The sequence below is a fragment of the Hemicordylus capensis genome, chromosome 4 (genome assembly GCF_027244095.1).
Source record: "Hemicordylus capensis ecotype Gifberg chromosome 4, rHemCap1.1.pri, whole genome shotgun sequence".
NCBI classification, from domain to species: Eukaryota; Metazoa; Chordata; class Lepidosauria; order Squamata; family Cordylidae; genus Hemicordylus; species Hemicordylus capensis.
Window position 1 is genome coordinate 152,526,460 of NC_069660.1, and position 23,133 is coordinate 152,549,592.

The 23,133-nt window shown below is 45.6% G+C and overlaps 1 protein-coding gene across 10 annotated transcripts in view; it reads right to left on the reverse strand.

Moving 5' to 3' along the window:
* The window catches only part of NPL (N-acetylneuraminate pyruvate lyase), a 50,325-nt gene that overhangs the window by 23,055 nt on the left and 4,137 nt on the right, over positions 1-23,133 (reverse strand). For 2 of the 10 annotated variants that reach the window (XM_053245534.1, XM_053245537.1), the window contains exon 1: positions 66-114. Coding sequence is in view for 7 of the 10 variants with exons in the window: in XM_053245527.1 (XP_053101502.1) it covers positions 66-139; positions 3,598-3,662 (139 nt within the window). In the remaining 3 variants the exon portion in view is untranslated. Of the gene's footprint in view, positions 1-65; positions 140-3,597; positions 3,704-4,367; positions 4,461-4,505; positions 4,568-5,070; positions 5,491-5,653; positions 5,781-23,133 lie in introns of those variants that run through there. The other 8 variants (XM_053245527.1, XM_053245526.1, XM_053245532.1 and 5 more) reach the window with 8 other exon arrangements.

Sequence of the window (23,133 nt, forward strand, 5' to 3'; positions counted from 1 at the left end):
AAAAGCTATGTAATATATACAAAAGCAAACTCTTTGAGAAGCACAAGTTATAAACCACGACTTACCAAACACACTCTTCACACCATGCTCATTTATCAAGTAGTCCACATACTGGCCAATCACAGCGGGGTTGATTTCTCTAAAAAAGAAAGAATCACAGGGTATTGTAAACTAAAACTTAGAGAATTCCTTACAACTTACAGGAACAGTTTGCGCTGGTGAAGTAGGTAGAGGAATTGGGAATTCAGTGGTGCAGAAGTAACTAGGCCACACGGCGTTTTGAGTAGGGGAGGCTTTACTTAAATTCCTTCATGGGGCTCTCTCTCTCTCCCCCCTCTGCCAAATCCTTCCTCAGAACCACATTTTTCTATCAGGCCTGTAGCTTAACTTGTTCCCAACCTAAATGAAACCAAAGTATATTTGCTCATGTTTATTATTGAGCAAATACACTTGCATGTTCTCTGACTTCATTTGGGTTGGGAATGAAGAGTTAAGCTACAGGCTTCACAGAAAACATCCTGTGTTTCTTCTCCAGTTTGAAAGGTCTAAGCTCCACAGGGTAGGAAGCTGCCTTTTTTGCTATATGAATCTAGATTGTTGGTCTGCAATTCAGGTAGCCAGCACTCATTCTCAAAAGTGTTTAGACATGCACATTAACACAAGGTTCATCCAAAATCTGAATAAAAGCAGTCCGAGGAACCATTCTGAACACAGATCTTCAGGAAACACCACATATGGTATGCACTGGATGGTACTTTCCCAACACTGCCCTTTCAGCTCTTGATCTTGGCTCTAACAAGATACAGTAAGAGAACAGAAAGGACCAGAACATTCTCATTTTGCTATTGCTACAAAGTACTCAATTGAAACCATAACTGGCTTCTAGTATTTCCACCCCTCTCCCAAACACATTTACCAGATCAAGGCTAGCCTGTGCCATTTTCTGATATAAAGTAGGGATATAGCAAGAAGACTAGACTTGGCTCTTGAGCTTTTGCTGCACCTCCTTCAACCTGGTGCAAAGGTTTCTGAACTTCCATATTGGCTGTCCCACTTCCCTTGTCTCTACAAGACATGATGGTTGTGATACACAATTTTACCGAATGGCCAGTGCTGCTGCAAGTCAACTCTGGTGGAGTTGCACAAGAGCACAGCCATGCATCTACTTAAACTGATGCTTATGCACTTGTGCAACAATGAAACAATGGAAGTTCCATTGTGCACCATTTTAAGTGGTTGTGTTGCACCACCAGGGCTGATCTTTACATGCACAGCTGTGCTGGCCATTCTGTAACACTGGCATTGTGTTGCGCATCGTGCCAGCCACTGAGACTAGGCAGAGGGAGAAGAGGCTTCCATCATCTCTAACTGGAGTCATGGCATGAGATTCTCCTAGAGAGGAGAAGGTGGTAAGGTAAGAGGCATCATCCCCTCTACATACACACTTATCCTACTATTGTTTCTATTGAGGTTTTTTTTTTGCACCTCAAAACCCTGCAAAAACATAGACAGGAGAGAGATGAAAAGGATACAACCTAATTCTGCAATCATACCACCTTCAATGCTGTGAAAAAGCAATTGTCCACCGGGTCTCTGTTACTGTTATTTCCCTGCACACTGTCTCTCTTGCACTCAGCCTTTCTCTGAACAGAACCAACAGGAAAACACTGTCTGTTTTATGTCATCAGCTGGGAAATGGAAACACCATCCCAATTAGCTGCCTGCCACCCAGTCTCAGCCTCACCAGTCTGGCACTTGCCCTTGATGTTGGGCAAGAAGTTAATCAGAGGGAAGCCCTCCTGTTTCCATTCCCCACCCAGTGTCAGCTGACACCCCCATCCCAGGTCCATGAGCATTTGGTACAATCCATCCTGCTTCCTAAGGACATTTACATAGCCACAGATGCCAGAAGACGACCCAGACCAAGTCAGCATAGCGACATGCTTTGCTGCTGCAAGGTTACCTCACAGTTCATACTGAGGTTGCAGTTGCCAGTGTGCCTGATCATTTGCAGTGTGCCTGACAAGCAGACAAGTTAGTCCATCTTCACAGGCTCTCTTTGTTTATGGAGGTAACATGAGGCTCTCTCCAGTTTAGGAGGGTGCTTATTCCGAGAGACTTTGAGAATTACATGGTTGATCAATAACATTGCAGTTGCTTTCTCCTGCAGACACTGGATGGAATTTTCCCATCACAGCCCTTTTAGCTCTTGACCTTGGCTCTACAAGTTGCACAGGGTTCCAAAGGTCAGAGGCAGGCAGATTCCTAAGCTGCAAAAGCCTTTTTGTTTTTAATTATAAACAGAGAGGCCCACCTCTGTTGTTTATTCTAGGAGGTGGTTTATTCCAGCGGTGGTCTGATTTAAGACTAAAGTCATAAGACTGATGATTCCCTCCTGTGCCTGTACCACCCCCACCCCCGCTTACAAACATCTTCTTGGCTTATCAGTGGGTTTTAGATTTACAAGGCAAGAATGCATACTCAGGATCTCTTTGCAGTCATTATATCTTATCTGTGTTCAGTAACCCTAGTATAGCGGCCCATTGCTCCAGCTTAAAAGCAGAAGTAGCATCTTGCAGGATCAGACCAAAGTCCATCTAAACCAGCATTGTTTGCAAGAATCCCAGAAAACAGCAGGCACTGGAAGTGGACTCATGCTGGATGGTAGCCCATCTTCTGCCAACCCCTGGTTTATTCTATTCAAGAATCATACGGCTACAGGGGATCATAACCAATCCCCTGCCCCTGAAGCAGAATCCTCCACAGCTTACAGAAGAACCCACACTGGCTGGGATCTTACCTTAGGCATGCCCAAGGGCTCGTGCACACCTAGTGGGATTTTGCAGGATTTTCACCCTGGTGGCATATCACTAGCAGTTTCTGAAATACCCCATAGTTTGCCATGCAACTCTGGTAGCGGAGAAATACAAATCTAAAGTCTGCTATATGTGCAGAACTAGATGAATTATTATTTGCATTCTGGCTACAGTCATTAGCACATGACATTTTGAAGAGCAACACATGATAGGTCCCTCTCACAAAGATCTCACAATAGCAGCTAATAGACGGGCAAACAGGAGCATATGGGGAGGGGGAGGAAAAAGTAACACTCTAATGTATACAAAAGAGCACCATGGAACCTTAAAGACTTGCATATATGTTATAACAAGTTTTTGTAGACTACAATCCACTTAAGCAGATGCAAAATGATGATACTACAATGAATGTGTTCATCTTCAAGGTGCAACAAGACACCTTTGTTGTCTTGTGAGACGAAATACAACTAACCTTCAGGAAGTTTAGGTTATAGTATATCCCAATAACAGAGCAGGAGAGAATAGAGAATCATGATCTCTGGAGTGGTGCGAATAGGTAACAAGCAAGTGAACCAAGCTCCATGCGTCAGAACCCAAACCTAACATGATGTGGTTTAGAAAGAGAGCCCTCTCTCCCCCAAACTATGTGGTAAGACCCTGAGCATTAATCATTGCTTTAAAAAGGGGGAACAAAGCAAATGAGCAGCAATTTGCATATGAGTAAAGCAAACAGATCTCATTCTGCAATACAAGTTAGATTAAGGGCCAAGACAATATTTACCCATCTTGAGTCATTGGAGTGATAGTGGCTGCCACAAGGCCTTGAAGCTTCTTTTGGGGTGCCATGGAACTACTGAGGTGAAGTCAGAGAAGGATAAGAAGCCTGGCTGGAACAGAGAAATAAGCATGCTTTCAGTAACTTCTGTTAATACCAAAGCCTTACAGACAAAGTCCAGGATATGTAGATTGTAAACAGGGTGGATTTGATTTAAATCAAACTGATTTAAATCACAATTTAAATCACGATTTAAATCATTAGCAGGGTGGATAAAAAAAAATCCGATTTAAATCAAAAAAATCCGATTTTTTTGATTTAAATCAGATTTTTTTTATTTTTATCCACCCTGCTAGTGATTTAAATCGTGATTTAAATCATGATTTAAATCAGTTTGATTTAAATCAAATCCACCCTGACTGTAAATATCTTTCAATGATACCTGTTTTTAGTCATCAGCACCCATACAGGATTTAAATAGCAAGTATGAGTTTATTAGCAATGATATTAATTGAAGTTCTAAGAATACAAGAGTTCCGATTCAGATTTGGACCACTGCTCCTCTTGGGTGGAAGCAGAACACTCTGTCAGGTTCTGGCATAAATATGTTTGGTTTATATTTAGATCCTTTCAAATGGCATCAGATTGCTGAATGCCAGAATGATTAGGGGGCTGGAGCACCTTCTCTACAGAGAAAGACACAACATCTTTGAGGCTTTTTATATAGAAAAAAAACCAGGATCTGGGACAGGGAAGAGAAACATTTGAATCCTCACACAGTAGAGTATGCTCTGGTGGTAAAGAAGTCTAACCCAAGAGATTGATTGTCTTGAGGCAGAAGGTAGAGTTCAAAAACAAATAAAGATTTATTAATAAACTAAATCACATAAAAAGAAATATATTGAACTACATACACAAACAGGCCCTAGCCTTCAACAACTGAACAGTTCTGACAGAAGACCCAGAGCGACCGATTAACATAACTCCTCATGCCTCTAGTGGCCAGAAGAGGTTACTGAACAATGTAAGAGTAAGAGCAATGTTTTAGAGTTCTCACCAGGGTGGATTTGATTTAAATCAAACTGATTTAAATCACTAGCAGGGTGGATAAAAATCAAAAAAATCTGATTTAAATAAAAAAAATCCGATTTAAATAAAAAAATCCGATTTTTTAAATTGGATTTTTTTGATTTTTATCCATCTTGCTAGTGATTTAAATCGTGATTTAAATCAGTTTGTTTTAAATCAAATCCACCCTGGTTCTCACATCTAACAAATTGAACCTTCTTGTTCAGAAACAGTATGCCTTCCAACTGAACAAAGAGGAACTTACTTTTAAGTGAACATGCATAAGATTGCACCATGCATCCATCTGCTAAGAACTTTCCAAATCAACTTTCCAAGTTAGAATATATTGCAGATGGGAGGGACCATGCTCTTTCCCCAAAGAACATTCCCCCCCCCCTTTTCCCTTCTTACTTCACTTTTTGAGGGGGTTAACTTCAGGCCGGAGCAGGAGTCCCATGAAGCACAAACGCTAGCTCACTACTTTGTGACCATCAGCGGGTCCCAACAAGAGGTATTGCCTACTACTGCCGCTGCTTGGATTGCCTCTTGTTGAAGATTCTGCAGGTCTTGGCAGCCACAGCTTTGCATTGTGTGTACAAGCTTATTGTTTGGACACTTGAACCCCAGCGCGGAAATACTTTTAAACCCTTTGCTTCATGGCAGCTCTCCCTAGGCTAATAACGGTACAGTTTTGAACATGCAGTCAGCATCAGGTGCTCCTTGGAAGGATTTAAGTAAGAGTTGGATCATACGGACAGCAGTGCAGATCATGAGACCAACGTCTCAGTCAATCGACCCTGCTGCCTATCTCCCAGAGCGCTGGCATTAAAAGCCCTTCAGTATTTATTTGCAATCTCCCCCCGCCCGAAGAGGCTGTAAATAAAGACTCTCTTGTCAAAACATCTGCTGCGTTTTAACAGTCCTACCATACCCCTCGACTGTTTGCCCCTCGAGGGGAGAACACAGAATGAAACGGGACAGAGTTGCCACTTACCTGACTCAAATCCGTCGTTCCCCAACTGGATTCAATCAGTTCCCTTGTTGATCTGTTTTTATCACTGAGCATGCCCGACAGATCCGAGCATGCTCAGTACCAACATGTGAATGCATTCTTGTCCTGAATCTAGTAGTGAAATATATTTTCAGGAATTTGCTGCTTAAGATTGAAAAAAGGGAGTTGTCAAAATCGACTTGACGGCACACTTTACCTTTAAGGGAGGGAGCTAGCAGCGCAAAACCAGCTGAGCAAGTATAGGAAGGGGTGTGTGTGTATTTTTACATTTATACCCCAGTCTTCCTCCTATGGTCACCTTAAATGGCACAGCAGGGAAATGCTTGACTAACAAGCAGAAGGTTGCTGCTGTAGTATCACTTTGTCATAATCATCAACGAGTGGTACACTGTAGGGTTTTCTGATAGGCTGGTTAAAATCCCCTCTGCTACTGTATCGGGCAGCAGTGGTATAGGAAGATGCTGAAAGGCATCATCTCATACTGCGGGGGAGAAGGCAATGGTAAACCCCTCCTGTATTCTACTAAAGACAACCACAGGGCTCTGTGGTCACCAGGAGTCAACACCAACTCGACGGCACACATTACCTTTACCTTCCTCCAATGAGCCCTGAGCCCGTTTCAAGGGCTGACAGGGAATTTTTGATCTCAGAGATGCTGCACAAAAAGCAAGGTCATTTCTTACTTCTTGTTAGAGTTTTATCTTTCCCCATCTCTGAAGCTCGGGGGGAGAATAGTATTTTTAAACAGCCACAATAAAATACTTGGTTTGCACTTGAGTTTTTTTCTCCACCTCTCAAAAAAACCTAACAAATATTAGAAGTTCAGAACATGACTGGGAAACAGTGTGTACATTTAATAAGTAGTCAGCCATTTTATGAAAGCCTCCACTCTTCATCTGGCCCATTTAAATAAGCAATGTTACTTATTTAATTGCTACAGTTATCCTTCTCTTCCTCCAAAGGGCTCAAAGCAGTTTACATATCTTTGCGTGGTCTTTATGATTATCACCTTTTCTTTACAAAAAATGCTGGCACTGCAGGCTGAGTTCCGCTGGAGAGTGCCCCACCCTGAAAAGGACACTTTAAATAAATGACTTAAGAGCAAAATAAAATCCCTGCTCATAAAAAACTGATATTTATATATTATTTATTAGTTCGATTTCCAGACCACCCTTATAGAATAGCTCAGGGCAGTTCACAAATATCATAAAACAGTTAAAATCAATCAATGATCAGGAACATTTTTTTTTAATACAATAAAGCAGCTACAAATAAAACAAAACAATTCAAAACCTTATAAAACCCTGAAACATCAAGAACCCTTGAAAACAACTTAAAAACCCTGGAAGGCTAGGCCAAACACGTAGGTCTTTAGGGCTCTCCTAAATGCCAACAAAGAATTCAAATTATGGATTTCTGCAGGGAGGGCATTCCACAGTCTAGGAGCGGCTACAGAGAAGGCCCGCCTCTGAGTCGCCGTTGGCAACTGGAACCAGACCTCCTCAGATGATCTTAGTGTGTGGAGGGGATCAGACCGAAGAAGGCGCTCTCTAAAGAAATAGGTCAGGGAGAAAGGTTCTAGCCTAGCTTTCTCCCTGATATGCTAGTTTTCTATGTGCAGGGATTATATGGAGGAGCATTCAAGAATGTTAACCCATTTGCAAGGGCAGCTCCAGAGGGGAGGCATGGGGGCAAGCACCCCCCCCCCCCAGGAAAGTGGCTTGCTACCCCCACTGCCCCATTTCTGTTTCAGAAATCTATCATGTGGGACACAGCTTGCCCACTCATAAATTTATGTATTTATTTATTTATATTTGATTTATATAACCACCCTTCCAAAAATGGCTCAGGGAGGTTATGCACTTTAGTTTGTTCCCCTAGTGCTGCCACTGTCCATTTGCAGTCCCAAGTCATACAGCCTGTTACTGGTGTGGCATGGCTGCTGGTTCATTGAGACTGACTCTTAAAGATGTGAAGCCGATTTCTGTTGAGTCCGAGACTAAAGGTAAAGTGTGCCGTCGAGTAGTGTCTGTCTAACCCAGTAGCTTTACTGGGATCAGATTTGGTCCAATTGTAGTGACCAGGGGCGTAGCTAGGAGAGAGGAGGCCCGTGTTCATCCCTCTTTCTGGCGGCCCCCCAGAGTGAGGGAGATAATGAAGAAAATAGGGAGGGATGGATCTGGAGGGCCCTCAGGAGCTGGGGGTCCGTGTTCTTTGAACCCTTTTGCTCAATTATAGCTACGACCCTGGTAGTGACACATAGGGACACCTCAATGGTGTAGTTGGTGATGATGTCACCCACCCCAAATCAAGATGGCAGACACGTGAACATCTGAGACGGAAGTGGGCTAATTTGTGAAGATGGTAATTATCAATGAAGATTATAGTGAATGGAAAGTAGGCAAATTAGTTCTTATCGGAACTTCTTGTTTTAATTTGGAGAATGAACAGGGACCTTTTATTTTATTTATTTGTCAAATTTGTACACCGCCCCAAACTTTAGTCTCTGGGCAGTTAAATAACATAAGACAAGTTAAAACACACACACAAAACTTAACACCATGTAGAGAATCTACAAGTCAAACAGATTAAAAGTTAAAAATTTAAAAAGCTGAAAAAGCTGGGTGAAGAGGTGGGTTTTCAAGTGCTTTTTAAGAATTGTCAGAGATGAGGAGGATCATATCTCAGTAGGGAGTGCATTTCACAGACTCGGGGCAGCAACCGAAAAGGCCCATCCCCATGTGGCCACCAGCCAAGCTGGCGGCAACTGGAGACGGACCTCTTCAGACAACCTCAATGGGCAGAGGGGCTCATAATGAAGAAGATGTTCTCTTAAATACCCAGGGCCTAAGCTGTTTAGGGCTTTATAGATTACTAGTATCTTTCAGCCCGTTGAAATAACAGGCACCAGTAGCCTTCTCCCCGCTCCTTCCGCCCCAGTATCCAGGCTCCTCCGAAGCTGAGGAGAAGGTAGAGGAGGAGCAGGAGGTGCTTGAGCAGCTGGCCGCACAATATAGGTCTGAGGCGGCGGCAGGCAGGTTTGGAGATGGCGGCTTGCGGGGATGAATGTGGGCTGCCGGCTGTTCTTGGCTTGGAGGCAGTTAGTATTTTCCTCCTTCCCCTGTTCGTTGTCGGCGGCTCTGCCGCCGCCTCGCCCGGGTTCTTCGGTTGCCTCCTTCCTCTGTGCGGCGGTGCCTTGGCCGGCTTCCCCTGCCGGCTCCTCCCTCCGTCCGTTGGCGGTGGCGGCCCCGGCCCCTTTTCCCGCTGCCTCCTCACCCTGTTCGGCGGCAGTGGCGCCGCCGCCATCTCTCCTTCCCCGCGGTCGGGTCGGACCCACCGCCGCCGTCTTTCCCTGCCCCACGGTCGGTTGAACCCGCCGCCACCGCCTCTGTCCCTTTCGGCGGCAGGGCCGGTCCCGCCGCTGCCGCCTCTGCCCTCCCCGTAGGCCATTTTCAGCCTGCCGCTTCTCCTCCTCCAACATGGCTGCCTGGTGCCTGCGGCCGTATCTTTCTCAGACGTTCTGGGCATGCGCTCCGCGCATGCCCAGAACAGCCGAGAAAGACACGGGCAGGGACACGGGCACACACTCAACCTCTTTATTATAGAGGACTAGTGTTTCAGGCCCGTTGTGATAACGGGCGCTAGTAGGGGAGAGTTCCCCCCCCCGCCCCACTTCCTCTGGCCTCCCCCCCCCACGCCCTCCCAGCTGGCCGAGACTTCCTTACCCAAAGCAGCCCGCGACAGTCGGGCGTTCAAAAATCCATTTTTTGCGAAGAAGAGAGGAGCTCCGGAACAGAGCTCCTCTCTGTGCTAAGCCAATGCCCAAACTGCTGCTATGGACGCAAAGGACGCAAAAGGCGTCCTTTGCGTCCATAGCAGCAGTTTGGGCATTGGCTTAGCACAGAGAGGAGCTCTGTTCCGGAGCTCCTCTCTTCTTTGCAAAAAATGGATTTTTGATCGCCCGACTGTCGCGGGCTGCTCTGGGTAAGGAAGTCTCGGCCAGCTGGGAGGGCGGTTGGCGGCCATGGCGGCGGCCGCGGAGGCATTCTTCTGGGCCGTTTTGGCCCTTAATCATTTGCGGGGGGGGGGAGCGGGGAAGGAGTATGTGGGCAGCTGGGAGGGCGGGAGAGTGGGCGGTGGCGGTGGTGGTGGCCGGGCAGACTCTGGGGGCGCCGCTGCCGGTCCGGTCCGCCCCCGCCTCACATTCCCGGCCGGTCTCCCCGGACGGGCAAGGGCCCCAAGGACTCGCAGCCGCCTGGCTGCGGCGGCGGTGCCAGGCCTCGGCGGCGGCTCTGCCGCCACCTCGGCCGGCTTACCCCGTCACCTCCTCCCCCCGCCCGGCTTCGGCGGCGCGGCTCCACCGCCGCCTTGGCCGCGCTGCGTCCTCTGGCCGAGGCGGCGGCTTCGCCGCCGCCTCGGCCAGTCTCCTCCTTCCCCGCATTCCCGGCTTCTTCGGGGCGGCCGCTTCTGGCCGCCCAAGATGGCCACCGGGTGCCGGCCCTCATGTCTCCCTTGCCCTGTTCTGCGCCTGCGCTTCGCGCAGGCGCAGAACAGGGCAGGGAGGCACGAACACACGCTTGGTGCCCGTCCACGGACGGACACCAAGCGTTTTATTAGAGAGGATAATCAGCACTTTGTATTTTGCCCAGAAACCTATTGGCAGCCAGCACAGTTCTATCAGCAAAGGAGTGGTCTCTCTGATATAACCCAGAGACCAACCCAGCTGCTACATTCTGTACGAACTGGAGTTTCCGGACTGCATACAAAGGTAGCCCCACATAGAGCACATTGCAGAAGTCAAGTCTGGAGGTTACTAGCATGTGTATCACTGTTTTGAGGTCATTCATCTCAAGAAATGGGCCCAGCTGGCGTATCAGCCAAAGCCAATAAAAAGCCCCTTTGGCCACTGTCTCAACCTGAGATACCAGGGAGAGGTGTGTATCCAGAAGTACTGCCAAACTACATACCTGTTCCTTTTGGGGAAGTGTGACCCTCTCTAGATCCAAATCTTATCTGGAGTTCTGACCCCACACAGTAAGTACCTCTGTCTTATCTGGATCCAGTCCCAGTTTATTCTCCCTTATCCAGCCCATTACTGTTTCCAGGCAAGCATTTAGGAAAGTTATGCCATCTCCTGATGATGCTGACATGGAGAAACAGATTTGGGTATCATCAGCATACTGATAACACCCCGCTCCAAATCCCCTGATGATCTCTCCAAGCGGTTTCATGTAGATGTTAAAGAGCATTGGAGACAGTATGGAGCCCTGAGGGACGCCATACATAAGCTCAGATTTCGAAGAGCAACAGACTCCAATCAACACCATCTGAAATCTGTCTGAGAGGTAGGAGCGGAACCACTGTAAGACAGTGCACCCCACCTCTAACATTCTCAGACATTCCAGAAGGATACTATGGCCGATAGTATCGAAAGCCACCAAGAGATCAAAAAGGACCAACAGAGTCACACTTCCTCTGTCAATTCCCGATTGGAGATCATCCATCAGGCCGACCAAGGCAGGCTCCACCCCATAGCCACCCAAAAGCCAGTTTGAAATGGCCTGGAGCTGAGAGGCCACTACTCTCTCAATTACCTTGCACTCAGTCATGGGAGGTTGGAGGCAGGCCTATAGTGGCTCAACTCTGAAGGATCTAATGTAGGCTTCTTTAGAATAGGTCTAATAATTGCCTCCTTAGGACAAGGAGGCATCCTGCCCTTCCTCAGATAAGCATTTAGGCCTCCTACAATGGCCTCCCTGCTAGACAGAACAAGCCATGTTGGACAAGGGTCAAGAGAACAAGTGGTAGGCATCATTGCTCCAAGCAGCTTGTCCACTTCCTCATGAGTCACAAACTGAAACTGATCCAGCCAAACCACATAGGAGTCATGAGACACCTCCAATTCAGACACTGCAATAATTGTGGAGTCTCCATCCAAGTCGGCCTGAATACAAGAGATTTTGTCTGCAAAGAACTTAAACACATCACAGCAGTTAACTGATGGCTCCAAATTTTGATTCAAGGAAGGTGGGGCATGTACTAGCCCCCTCACAACCCTGAACAACTTCTCTGGACATGAGCTTACAGATGCAATACGGGCAGAAAAGAACTGCTTCTTTGCCGCATGTATTGCCTGATCATAGATCTTTAAATGTGTTCTATGTCATAATCTGCCGGATTCGAGTTGAGTCTTTCTCCACTTGAGCTCACGTCACCGTCACCTACCTTGCTGCTTCTGCTCCCATAGATCTTCCGCATATCAAGGGGCCAATTTTGGAGTGGGTTGGAGGGGACACTTAGGAGCAATCGTGTCTACTGCCCTGGTGAGCATGTTGTTCCAGTTCTCCACCAGGGCATCAACAGGATCACTGATCAGAGCCAACATTAAATCCCTTTAAGACTTTTTGGAATCCTATTGGATCCAATAACCTCTTTTGGTGGACCATTTTAATATGCCACTCACTCCTGCAGAGGTGGGAACTGGTTGTAAGCCCAACCTTAACTGAATGGTGGTTCATCCATGACAATGGGTAAATCACAGAAGTCCCCACCCACAGAACACCACCTTGATCAGAGTAAAAGACCAAATCAAGCAAGTGATCTGCAACGTGCGTTGGTCCAAAGACCACTTGGGATAGGCCCATAGTTGTCATGGACGCTATGAACTCCTGAGCTGCCCTGGATGAATTGGTCCCGAAATGAACACTGAAGTCCCCCAGCACCAAAAGTCTGGGAGACTCCAATGCAAGTTCCGCAGCCAAGTCCGTGAGCTCAGTAAGTGGGCAGTGGGGCGATTGGTACACCAACAGAAGTCCCAATTATTTATTTATTTGATTTATATACCACCCTTCCAAAAATGGCTCAGGGTAGTTTACCTCAAAACAAAAAAAGGTACACACATTCAATATGGCCAGATATCCCAACAGGCACCCTGGTAAGGGAGATGTTATTCTATAGAACACAGCCACTCCGCACTCAACTTGAAAGCAAGAGTCAACGCTCACCCACTTTGGTCTTCTCAGACCAGCCTTTTTGTGTGTAACACATGTGCCTTGAGATGTGGTCTCTGTCAAAATCTGGGACCAAAGACGCAGCTGTGACTTGAAAAAACAACCTTTTGGCCTACACACCAGTGACATTGCTGAAGAATCCCTTTAAGATTTGAGATCACATGAGAAGTTCTCATGTCAGCATCTCCAGACCAAGGAGATATGGGATGGATCATGGATGAAGGAACTTCTCACATTATCCAGCTTCAAACCCATGCACAGGGAAATGGCAGTCATACTGATGTGAATTCAGTTCGTCCCTAGGTCTGCCTTAAGCCAATCAAACAGACACAGTGGGAATCAATTAGAGGCTTGGTTTAATGCTCTGCAGAAGCAGGTAGACAATGGGGCTCACGCTCCACATTGAATACAAATTGGTTATAGGTGCATCTTACATTTATACAGACAATCTGAATGATGCTGACATAGTATACGTGGCAGTAAAATGGTGGACTAAGTATCTAGTACGCATGCGAATGATTCATTGTTCATCTGGTGATCACTCCTTATTTGGTTACATCCTGTTTTATTAACTTCTCAGCAAAGAACGGTGAGAACCAAGTTTCTTTAGATACAATTTAGTGGAGAGAGATAATCATGTGAGGCTGTGTCCTTGAGCTGGCCTGAGCTGTGCTGGGGTTACTTTAAGTTAGATTTAGGTTTTCTAAGCAAACTTGGAGATGCTTTGGTATTCTAAGTAAAATGTAGTTACTTTGGTTTTCTAAAACACATCAATTCCCCCCTTAAACACTGCATCATCCTGAATCTTCAGGATGTCTTAATTAAAGTTTGTAAAGGTACAGCTGTATGTATGGGTCTTATACTATGGCAAGGTTTAAAGGTTCTCATAAACATTTGGTTTAAAGCTGTAATGCATTGTAAGCAGCAACATGTGATTATTAATACAAAGAAAATACAACCAGAATTATCTTCTTTGCCCATAAATCAATAGGCTCTCCATATTAGTTAATGAAAGTTCTAACTGTTTGAAAATATTAACAGTAGCTCTTTCTAACACACAAACTCTTAATCTTGGAATATAGTTCTTGCTCATTGATGGAACTTTGTGTTTCGTGTGGCTAAAGGGTTTGGAACATATGTGGTTTTGGGATGCCTTAAACATTTGTGATGCATTAAGCATAGTTTTTACAGAAATGGTATGTGCTATGGCAGGCACATTGCATACAATATTCTAGAGCTACAAACATAATTATATAATTCTATACATCACACCCACATATCCTTAACCACCTATATCTGGCATGATTTGAGATATATATATATATATATAAGTTTTACACATAACAGATAGGTGCATATAAAGATCATACAACTTATAGCAGGCAACATTATTTTAACCCATCTTTATCCCAAATAAAGTATAAATAACAGTCTTGCATTGTGGAACCAGATGCTTCTGGTGATTAACGGGTTATCAGCTTGTGGAAAGCGATAGCAATGACAAGTCATGTATAATCACGCTGATTAATACAAGTGTCTATAAAATTGTAGGTAAAGCTTGGGCCAGCTTAATGTCTTAGAGCATAAAAGGGACCAGTAACTTGGGGATAGGTGCAGACTTGCAGGTAAATGCTTTGGTTGAAACAATGAGATGATTGGCACAATATGTAAGTGAAACAAGTGAGGTCCATGTCCTTACAGCACAGGAGATAGCAAGGTTTTCAACATAATGATAGCACATAGTCATTACAAGAACGTAATATAAGAAAGTGGTGCAAATCATCAACTCCCACCCCGCTTAGTGTCCTCTAAAGTCTGTCATGGCCAAAAAGGAAGCCATGGAGAGCTTTAGAATTCAAAATCTAAAAGTCCTTGGTAAGGAAAAATATATTTTAGTCCTTCAGTTGAGAACCAAATGCTCTTGTAAAATGTTGCAGGATTTTGGCTATCCTGATCCGTGTTGTTTTGGCTTGTTTGGCTAGTGTCCACAGACAAGCTTAAATGTTCATGTGTTTGGGAGCCTTGACTCCCTCCCCTTGTGGGCAATCTGAAATAGTGTCTTTGGCAGAATTAGAAATAGTGTCTTTGGCAAGGTATCTTACCCAGGTAGGATGGTTCCAGGGCTTTACAGCTTGGGGAAATGCTGTTACGTGTATGACTCCACAGAAAAGTGAACAAATTGGCTTGCTTGCTTGTTATCAGGCAGTCTTCAGGCGTTTGTTGTCTATCCTTCTCCTATAACACTTGGGAGCAGGAAGATGAACTGTGCATTAGGCCTTCTTCCTCGAACACAGGACAGGGTAGTAGATAGACGTTCTGTCACCATTGGGTTGGACTGGAAATGCAGATAGGGACTGCCCCCGGGTAGCTGCTGCTGCTGATTGTTAGTTTTCCTGGGTCACTGTTGATGGAGACTCCCTTGGGATCACATTCTGGCGATGGATCCAGGTATTCCTTCGATCTGGGGAGGAACAATCCTTCTTGGAAAGACAATTCAAGGCACTGTTGGTTGCAAACCTGTTTACTTGAGAGAAAGACAGGCAAGTGAGTTGCCAATTCCCTCCCCCCCCCATGTAGGGACAGCATCCTGAGACTAAGTCTCTGGGTGCCAACCGTTAGCACAAAAGGAAAAGTCAAGTTTTCAAGGCAAATAATACAAAGGATGGATAAAACCTGAGGCTATTTTCAATTTGGTCTTTTGGCATTTTTCCCCCTCCAATTTATATTTTTGTTTTCCTGCTTGCCCTGGGCCCCCCCTTTCCCTGAAGACCAGAACAGGGGATGATGTCTTCATTTGAGGCTTGGTGGCCAGGCGTGAGGCTGTGTGTGGGGGCCGGTGCTTCTTGGAGGCTGGCTGGCTTGTGTTGTAGGCTGGTTTTTGATCACGAGAACAAAACAGCAATCCTGGGCAATAGCAAAGCAATAAAGTCAAAAAGAAAAAGGCATTCACATTTTTCACCCCCCTTGTGAGTTTGGGGTTTTGAGGAGGCATTAAAGCCTTTCAGGTCAATCACAGTCACTGCTAACAAAGTCCAGTTTCCATGTGGCATCTCACATTCTCTTCTGCATCCTGTTTTTCCTCTTTACAACAACCCTGTGAGGCAGGCCAAATCATTTGAGTTGTAGGCTCTGTGTCGCCCAGCAAGTGTCTTGGCTGAATGAGGATTTGGACTCGGGTTTTCCCGGTCTTAATCCAGCACTCTAACCACTGCACTACGTTGGCTGACAATCATACTTACAGTCCTTTGTCAGGGCAATCAATCTCCATCCAGTATAACTGACTTCATCGTCAGTAATGTGTAGATAGTTGTGGTGTCCCAGTTCTCCATCTTTAGCCTCATAATTAACCAGTCACTGATGGATTCAAGTTTGGGTTTGACATTTCTGTAAAGCGAAAACAACCTCTCGAGACAAGGAAAAAGATAGCCCACACAGTATGTCCAGTGAGATACTATACCTTGGTAAAGTAGGATTGTTTACTACACAAATTACACAGGCTGATGCCACATGTTCTGCAAAAGGGTACATCCAAGAGGCACAAAAGTGTCTTTGTATTGACTAGGAAAAACCAAAGGATTGGTTCTGCAAGAATTCCACATCCATCTGCTGTTCTTTACCAGCCATCCTCTTCTAAATGCGCCCCCCTGCTGTGGTGCAAAGTCGAAGTCCTTTTTTAAAAAAAAAATATATATATATATGTGGGGATGGGTTTGTGCCAAGATAGCACAGGAATCAAAGATGCTTGGAAACAGGAATAGAAGGAGCAGTGGTTTTAGCTGCAGCATCTGCCATCCAATTACCCTTTGTCACTGGGTCATTTTCCTCTGGTGACCTCTGCTATGGATGACTGCAACCTCTTCTAGTAGTGTAACAGCAGTCTAGAGTTCTGATATCTGTCTCCCATATTTTACTTCCTTGTTTCCCACTGTTAAAATCTTCTTTCTTTCCAAGTGGCCCCATGAGTTGTGTAAAAATTACCTTGAAGGTGATGAGCTCTGCAAGCTGTGCTGGAGAAAGAGCATGGTCAGTCACTTCTCCATGGCCAGCTTACGTTGTCCATCTTACATGAAGCTGCCTCCATCTGTGTACAGTTCATCTTTAAGATCAGGACGGCTTGGCATAGATGCAGTCCACAGCTTGCAAGCAATCATGTTCTTGGTCTTCTGTAGACTCAAAAGGAAGTAAGTTAGCTGGATTAAGAACAAAGTAGTAGCCATGGAAACCCCAGGATCCTCACCAAAGTCACATGATATTCAGTCATGTGTGAGGGAGTCAGCCATCTACTGCCCCAGACTAATCCCTTTTAGCTGGGAAATTTCCAAGGTGAATTGCAAACCGGTGCTTTGGAACTCCTTGCCACTTGCAGGATTGGCAAAACAAAATTCCTTTCATTAAATCTCATGTCTGGGATTTTAAGATTCAGCTGCTGTGAAGGCAAAGCAGGGCTGGTGGATGAGTCAAATTAAAAAAAAATTTTTTTTTTGAACCTTAGACCATTTGATTAGTAGCTTTCAGTTTACATCAATTCAGTTAGCAGAAATATTGCATAGATTTTGCAAAAACATGACAGTAATACAATTAGATTCATTTATCTTAAAATCCATTTTTCCTTCTCACCCACAATTAATCTGGCTGGAACACAAACTGCTTTACAGAGAACCTCTTTCCCCCTCCCATCCAGAAATGGGTGGAGTTATCCTTGTTCATCAGGGATCAGCTTTCATTTGAGAGGAAGAATTTGGAAGGGAAACTTCCGGTTTAGATTTTGAGCTCACAGAAAACAGGTAAGATAAGATAGATCATTGTTAAGGAATTCAGTAAACATAACATAAAGGCTTATGATACTCAGTAGTGGCAGAAATATCACAATCAACTTAACATAAGAATGAATGAAGTAGAGCTTGCTCTCATGCTTAATGCATTTAGCCATCCATAAGCAGCACTTTTGCAGAGGTGGGAAGATTCAGCCCTCAGTTGGCCAGCTGACCGCTGAAAGTTCCCTGTGTTGCTCAGGCCATGACCAATTTTATGTTCAATTAATATAATAATTGTGAATTTTGGAATTCAATGTCAGAGCAAGTTTGGTCTGGAACAGTTTACAGAAAGGAAAAACAAAACAAAACATGTCACTAGTATAAATACATTCACAAATACAACAGAATAAACAGAATAAATACAACAGAAACCTCATCTTCACAGAGATGAGCTATAAAATTGATGTGGGTTGAATTCCTATACAGAACCAGAGCTTTGGGCTCCCTCTCAGAAACATGCACACACACACACACACACACAGAGGCTTGTCTTGTGTATTTCACAGAACAAGGGACTAAACAAAGAAAACTTCATATGAATCCCAAAGAATTTTATAGCATTTTAAATATGTCAGCCATAAACTCAGTTAAGAAAGTAGTTTAAACAGAACAACCTTATCACAGTTATCCATGAAAACAACCTGTAATTCTATATTACCTTTCCACATCACAATCTTATAACTTACTGGTGCTTTTCAAGCATTTTTCTTTTTGTTGTTGTTAACAACCTCCAACAAAATCCTTTTACGTATTTCCTTCTAGGTTTTTTTTATTTTCTTTTGTCTGCAATTCCCATATGCATTCCTTCAAAACTCCATTTTCTTTCCTCTTTTCCAACTCAAGTAGTTGAAGAGAGATAGAGAAAGGGAAAAAGAGAACAAAAGCAGCCTTTTGTTCAGATAAACTTTTGCAGCTAGAACAGTGTTATCTTTTGGCTTGGTTACAACAGGACAGTGGCAGAGACTGTTTGCAGACTGTTTGCAACACACGGGCAAAGCTTGGAAGCAACTTGGAAACAGAACACAGAGAGAGAAATGATTTTTGCAAAAGACAATCATTCTTCCTTCCTTAACACTTATAAAACAGAGGCAAGTGCAAAAGGATGTTATTTTCGGAGTCAGGAGGCCTCTGACTCGATTTCATAGTGGCCAAACTTTCATACAAAGGCATTTCAAAACATGTTTTCTAAGAGCACTCTTTGCTCCCATGATAGTCACCCAATTTTTCAACACACACTCCAAAGGTGTACATGAAATCCGTTCAGATTTTGTGTACTTGCTATTTCTGCTACCCATAGCCCCCCCTTTGAGTTGGTCGGGCTTAGACTGTTTATTTCTGACTCAAAGCCGCCCCTCCTTGGGCTCTTGGCTTAAGTCACTCCTTCCCAGGCAGCCCTACTTCGGCTGTGGGTTTTTTTTTGTTTTTGTTTTGTCTCTCTCTCTTTCCCTCTTCTCGAGCTGAAAGATTAAACCGCCCCTGCTTGGACTTTTTGGCTTAAATTGCCCCCCCCCTCGGGATTTTGGCTTTCTCCCCTCTCGGGATTTTGGCTTAAATTTGCCCCTGCATGGGCAGACCTTCTTCGGCTGTAGGATTTCCCCCCTTTTCTCGGGCTGAAAATTGCCCCTCCCTGGGCTTTCCCCCCTCCCTTTGCCCCTCTTGAGCTGAGGAGAACCAAAAGACATCTTTGGATTTCACTCTCTTACTCACTCACTCTCTCTGTTCTCTCTTTCATTCACTCTTGCCTCGATTCCCAGATGTGGCGCATTGTGACGACTGGCGCATCCCGGGCCCATGAGAATCCTCCACAGACAAAAGCTGTGGGGAGCGCTGGATCTCATTGTCCCGTGATGGGTCAGACTGTCGACCCAGAGTCACATCCGACTGTCACGGCACCAAATTGATGTGAATTCAGTTCGTGGGTCCGCCTTAAGTCAATCAAACAGACACAGTGGGAATCAATTAGAGGCTTGGTTTAATGCTCTGCAGAAGCAGGTAGACAATGGGGCTCACGCTCCACATTGAATACAAATTGGTTATAGGTGCATCTTACATTTATACAGACAATCTGAATGATGCTGACATAGTATACGTGGCAGTAAAATGGTGGACTAAGTATCTAGTACGCATGCGAATGATTCATTGTTCATCTGGTGATCACTCCTTATTTGGTTACATCCTGTTTTATTAACTTCTCAGCAAAGAACGGTGAGAACCAAGTTTCTTTAGATACAATTTAGTGGAGAGAGATAATCATGTGAGGCCGTGTCCTTGAGCTGGCCTGAGCTGTGCTGGGGTTACTTTAAGTTAGATTTAGGTTTTCTAAGCAAACTTGGAGATGCTTTGGTATTCTAAGTAAAATGTAGTTACTTTGGTTTTCTAAAACACATCAATACTACACTGGTTTTGTATGAACTAGATCTGAATCAGCATAATCCAAGCACTGCAGCTTAAGTGGGGCTGTGATTCAGTGACATATGCAGGGCCACTGAGAGCGGGTTCGGGCCACTGAGAGCGGGTTCGGGCCCCATCCCCCCCCCGGCCCCCTGCCACAAGGCCCCCCCCCTCAATCGCTGCCACTGCAAGGCCTAACTGCCGATCTTTAAAATAATTCTAGCCGCCATGTGCACAGCCTGGGGGTGGGGTGGTGGTGAGCGGAGCAACCCCTTGGCTGAGTGGGAGTGGTCTCTGAGCCTGACCCTCCAAGTCCAGCTGCTGCTCCCACTCTACCCAATGGCACCACAGGGGGGTGCTCGACTCACCCAGCCCCCGGCCACACACATGGCAACTAGAATTATTTTAAGGATAAGTGGTTTGGCCTCATGGTGGCAGGAGGCAAGACCAAAACATATGCAACATAGTTGGGCCCCGAGCCCCCTTCCAGACCACTGGGTCCTGGTAATTTGTACCGGCTGCCCCCCACCCCTGGACATGTACACATTCTCTGTGTTGGCACAGTTCAAAACATGTTATCGACATTTTCTTGATCTCCAGGCAAGATCTCCAAGGAGTCTGTCAGGTGTCATTAGACACCTGGTGGGCCAAGCAAATTCTGTATGTTGCCTCAGAGAACTTGGCAACATTATGTGTTATAGATGGATTACAGTCCTAGAATAACAGGGAGACATAGTATTGGCCTGAATGTCCTTGAAACCTGTCAAGAAGTGGGAGAATAAGGGCATTTTTAATGTCTCTGTAGAACAGGCAGTGAATGAGGACATGCTCATTCAACCTGTCCTGAGTCGCAGGGGCACAGACATTCCAGGAAAGGGATCTTCCTGTATCTTCCTTCAAGGAGAGCTGAGGGAAGGTCTTCACAGCGAGCCAGGTAAAGGCCCTCCTGTGTTTAGGTACTTCTACCTGTGTAAGATAGCCAGAAGGTGTGGTTGTGCACCTTAGAATTTCAGAGAGAAGTATGGAGACCTATGTAAATCGGTTTGGCATTCTGCATCCAATATGCACCGTTTAATAAGTGTTCTGGCCCATTCATAACCAAAAGGAGAGTAGGTGTGGAGGGCAGAGTCCCAAGTAAGGATAGTTTCACAGATAGAGATCCATGTGGATTGGAAGCCGTCCAAGCAATGTTGAGAGGGCTAGGCCCATTGGGAGGAGGAGTAATCTCAGCCAGTAGTTGAGTTTTGACAGCCAGACTCTGGCCTCCACTTTCACCAGGCCTGTTTCCAGTCGCAGAGCAGCATTAGAGACACCTGTCATGCTCCTCGTTTGGCAGGAGATAAGACAGCCTTACAGTATTGTTAGCTGGGAGCAAAACTCCATCTCTAGGGCTTGTTCTGCACACAATCCCCTTCTCGTGTTGCTTCCCAAGGTTCAGGCAAAGTCACCAGGCTCCTTCAATAGCAAGCCCTCCTCCTGGACTGGCCCCTCATCACTGGGCGGTCGTCCTTTATATATCCCCCAACACACAGGGCAGCTCTTGCAAGAGCCCGGCATCAGTTGGGATCTTGGAGCGAGATCTCGTGAGCGGTCTTGTGAGACTATGCCGTCTCTTGTTGGTGCCTTGCCCGATCCCTGCAGGGACCATCTGGGGACAACCCAGGTGGATGTTTCATTATTGCCTTCCCCTGCACAGTTGAGCAGAGCTGGTAAAATCCGTGTGGGGTGGGCTCTGTCCCTGGATGGGCTCTGTTCCTCCAGGGGTTTCCACCCCCACTCCAGTATTCCCCAGCAACAATGGGGGACTTGTAGTACTGCTCTTAGGAATTTAGATTAGACAAGCTCTAGAAGGGAGGTGCCAACCATGCTCTGCAGCAGTGTTGAACAGAGCGTTCTGCAGTACTTGCAGGAACTGGTGGTGGCAGATCCAGAAATGGATCAGGTCCAGTGTGTCACCAAATCTGGCCGGACTTGGCAACAGTTGCAGGACAGGTCCTCTCATGCCCACCAACCAGAGTGAGAGGGTATTCTCCATGGCTGGGGATGTAGTGACACCCCATCACTTGCGTCTAGATACTAGCTTGGTGGAACAGCTGGTCTTCCTCAAGACCAGCCTCCCCCTGTTGAACTATCCTGAGCTGGATGTGGAGGGTGAGTGACTCATGGTCACCCCCACCCACTGCAACACCACTGAGAGTTCACTCCAACCACCAAGCCAGTTATGTCACAGTCTGCCTGTTGATGTTGCTGACACACGCAGACATGCACACCCACTGCCAGGCCCGGGACATGATAGACTGGTGCCCTGAGGACCAGCACCTATCAGAGGCCATCGTGGAGCAGGAAGGAGGTTTGATTCTTTGTTTTTTACTATTCACTTGTGTGTTACTCTTAACCGTTTCCCCAAGTAGCACAGACATGACACACACTCCAGCCATGGCCTATGCTGAGTGTGGACTGCTGTCCTGACATGTGTCAGCCTGGCAGGCTGTCAGTACACCAGGACTCAGCCAATCTGAGGCCAACCTATTCCAGACATGAAGAGAAGAAAATACTTCTTGTCAGAGGGAAATATGTGGTTTTCTTTTCTCAGCACTGTTTATAATATGCTTGTAGTTCTATTGCAGACTACCTGGTTTTGCTGGAGCTCAGATGGAGAAAGATAGAGCTTTTGGTGCCTGCCTTACTTGAGTTGAGTTGTGGTGGTTGGGTTTGTTTGTGAGATGAGATGAGGTTGTTAGAGATGGACAGTGGCAGCTTTTTCTGTGTGAAATCTCTTGGTGACTTCTGCGAGCTCCATGTCTGGCCTTGTGCTTCAACTCACTGCTCTGAAATCTGGTTCTGCATTGGCATTGCAAGGTGTACGACTCTTAAAATGCGGCTGAACTGGCAGTTGCTCTTTAGTGGTCTGCTCTGTCTACATTCTGCATTGCAAGGTCAGGTGCACTCAGTCAAAATGTGGCCGAAGGTGAAGGGGTTGTTCTAGTTGAGCTCAGCTTATGGCTGTGCTTACAAAGGGTGCTGCTGTTGCAATGAAGTCATGAGAGAGTGTGTGTGCACACACATGTGCAACTTGTGCCAATGATGCAGCATGGGCACCATGGCACTGTGGTTGGCAGCGTCTGGGTCAGTGATTCTTTTTTGGACTGTGTTTTGCATGCAATGTGTTAGGAATTGATCTACTGATCCCAGAAAATTAAAAAAAATGATTAAAAACCACCTGATTGTTTTGCAGGTTGGGTGGTAG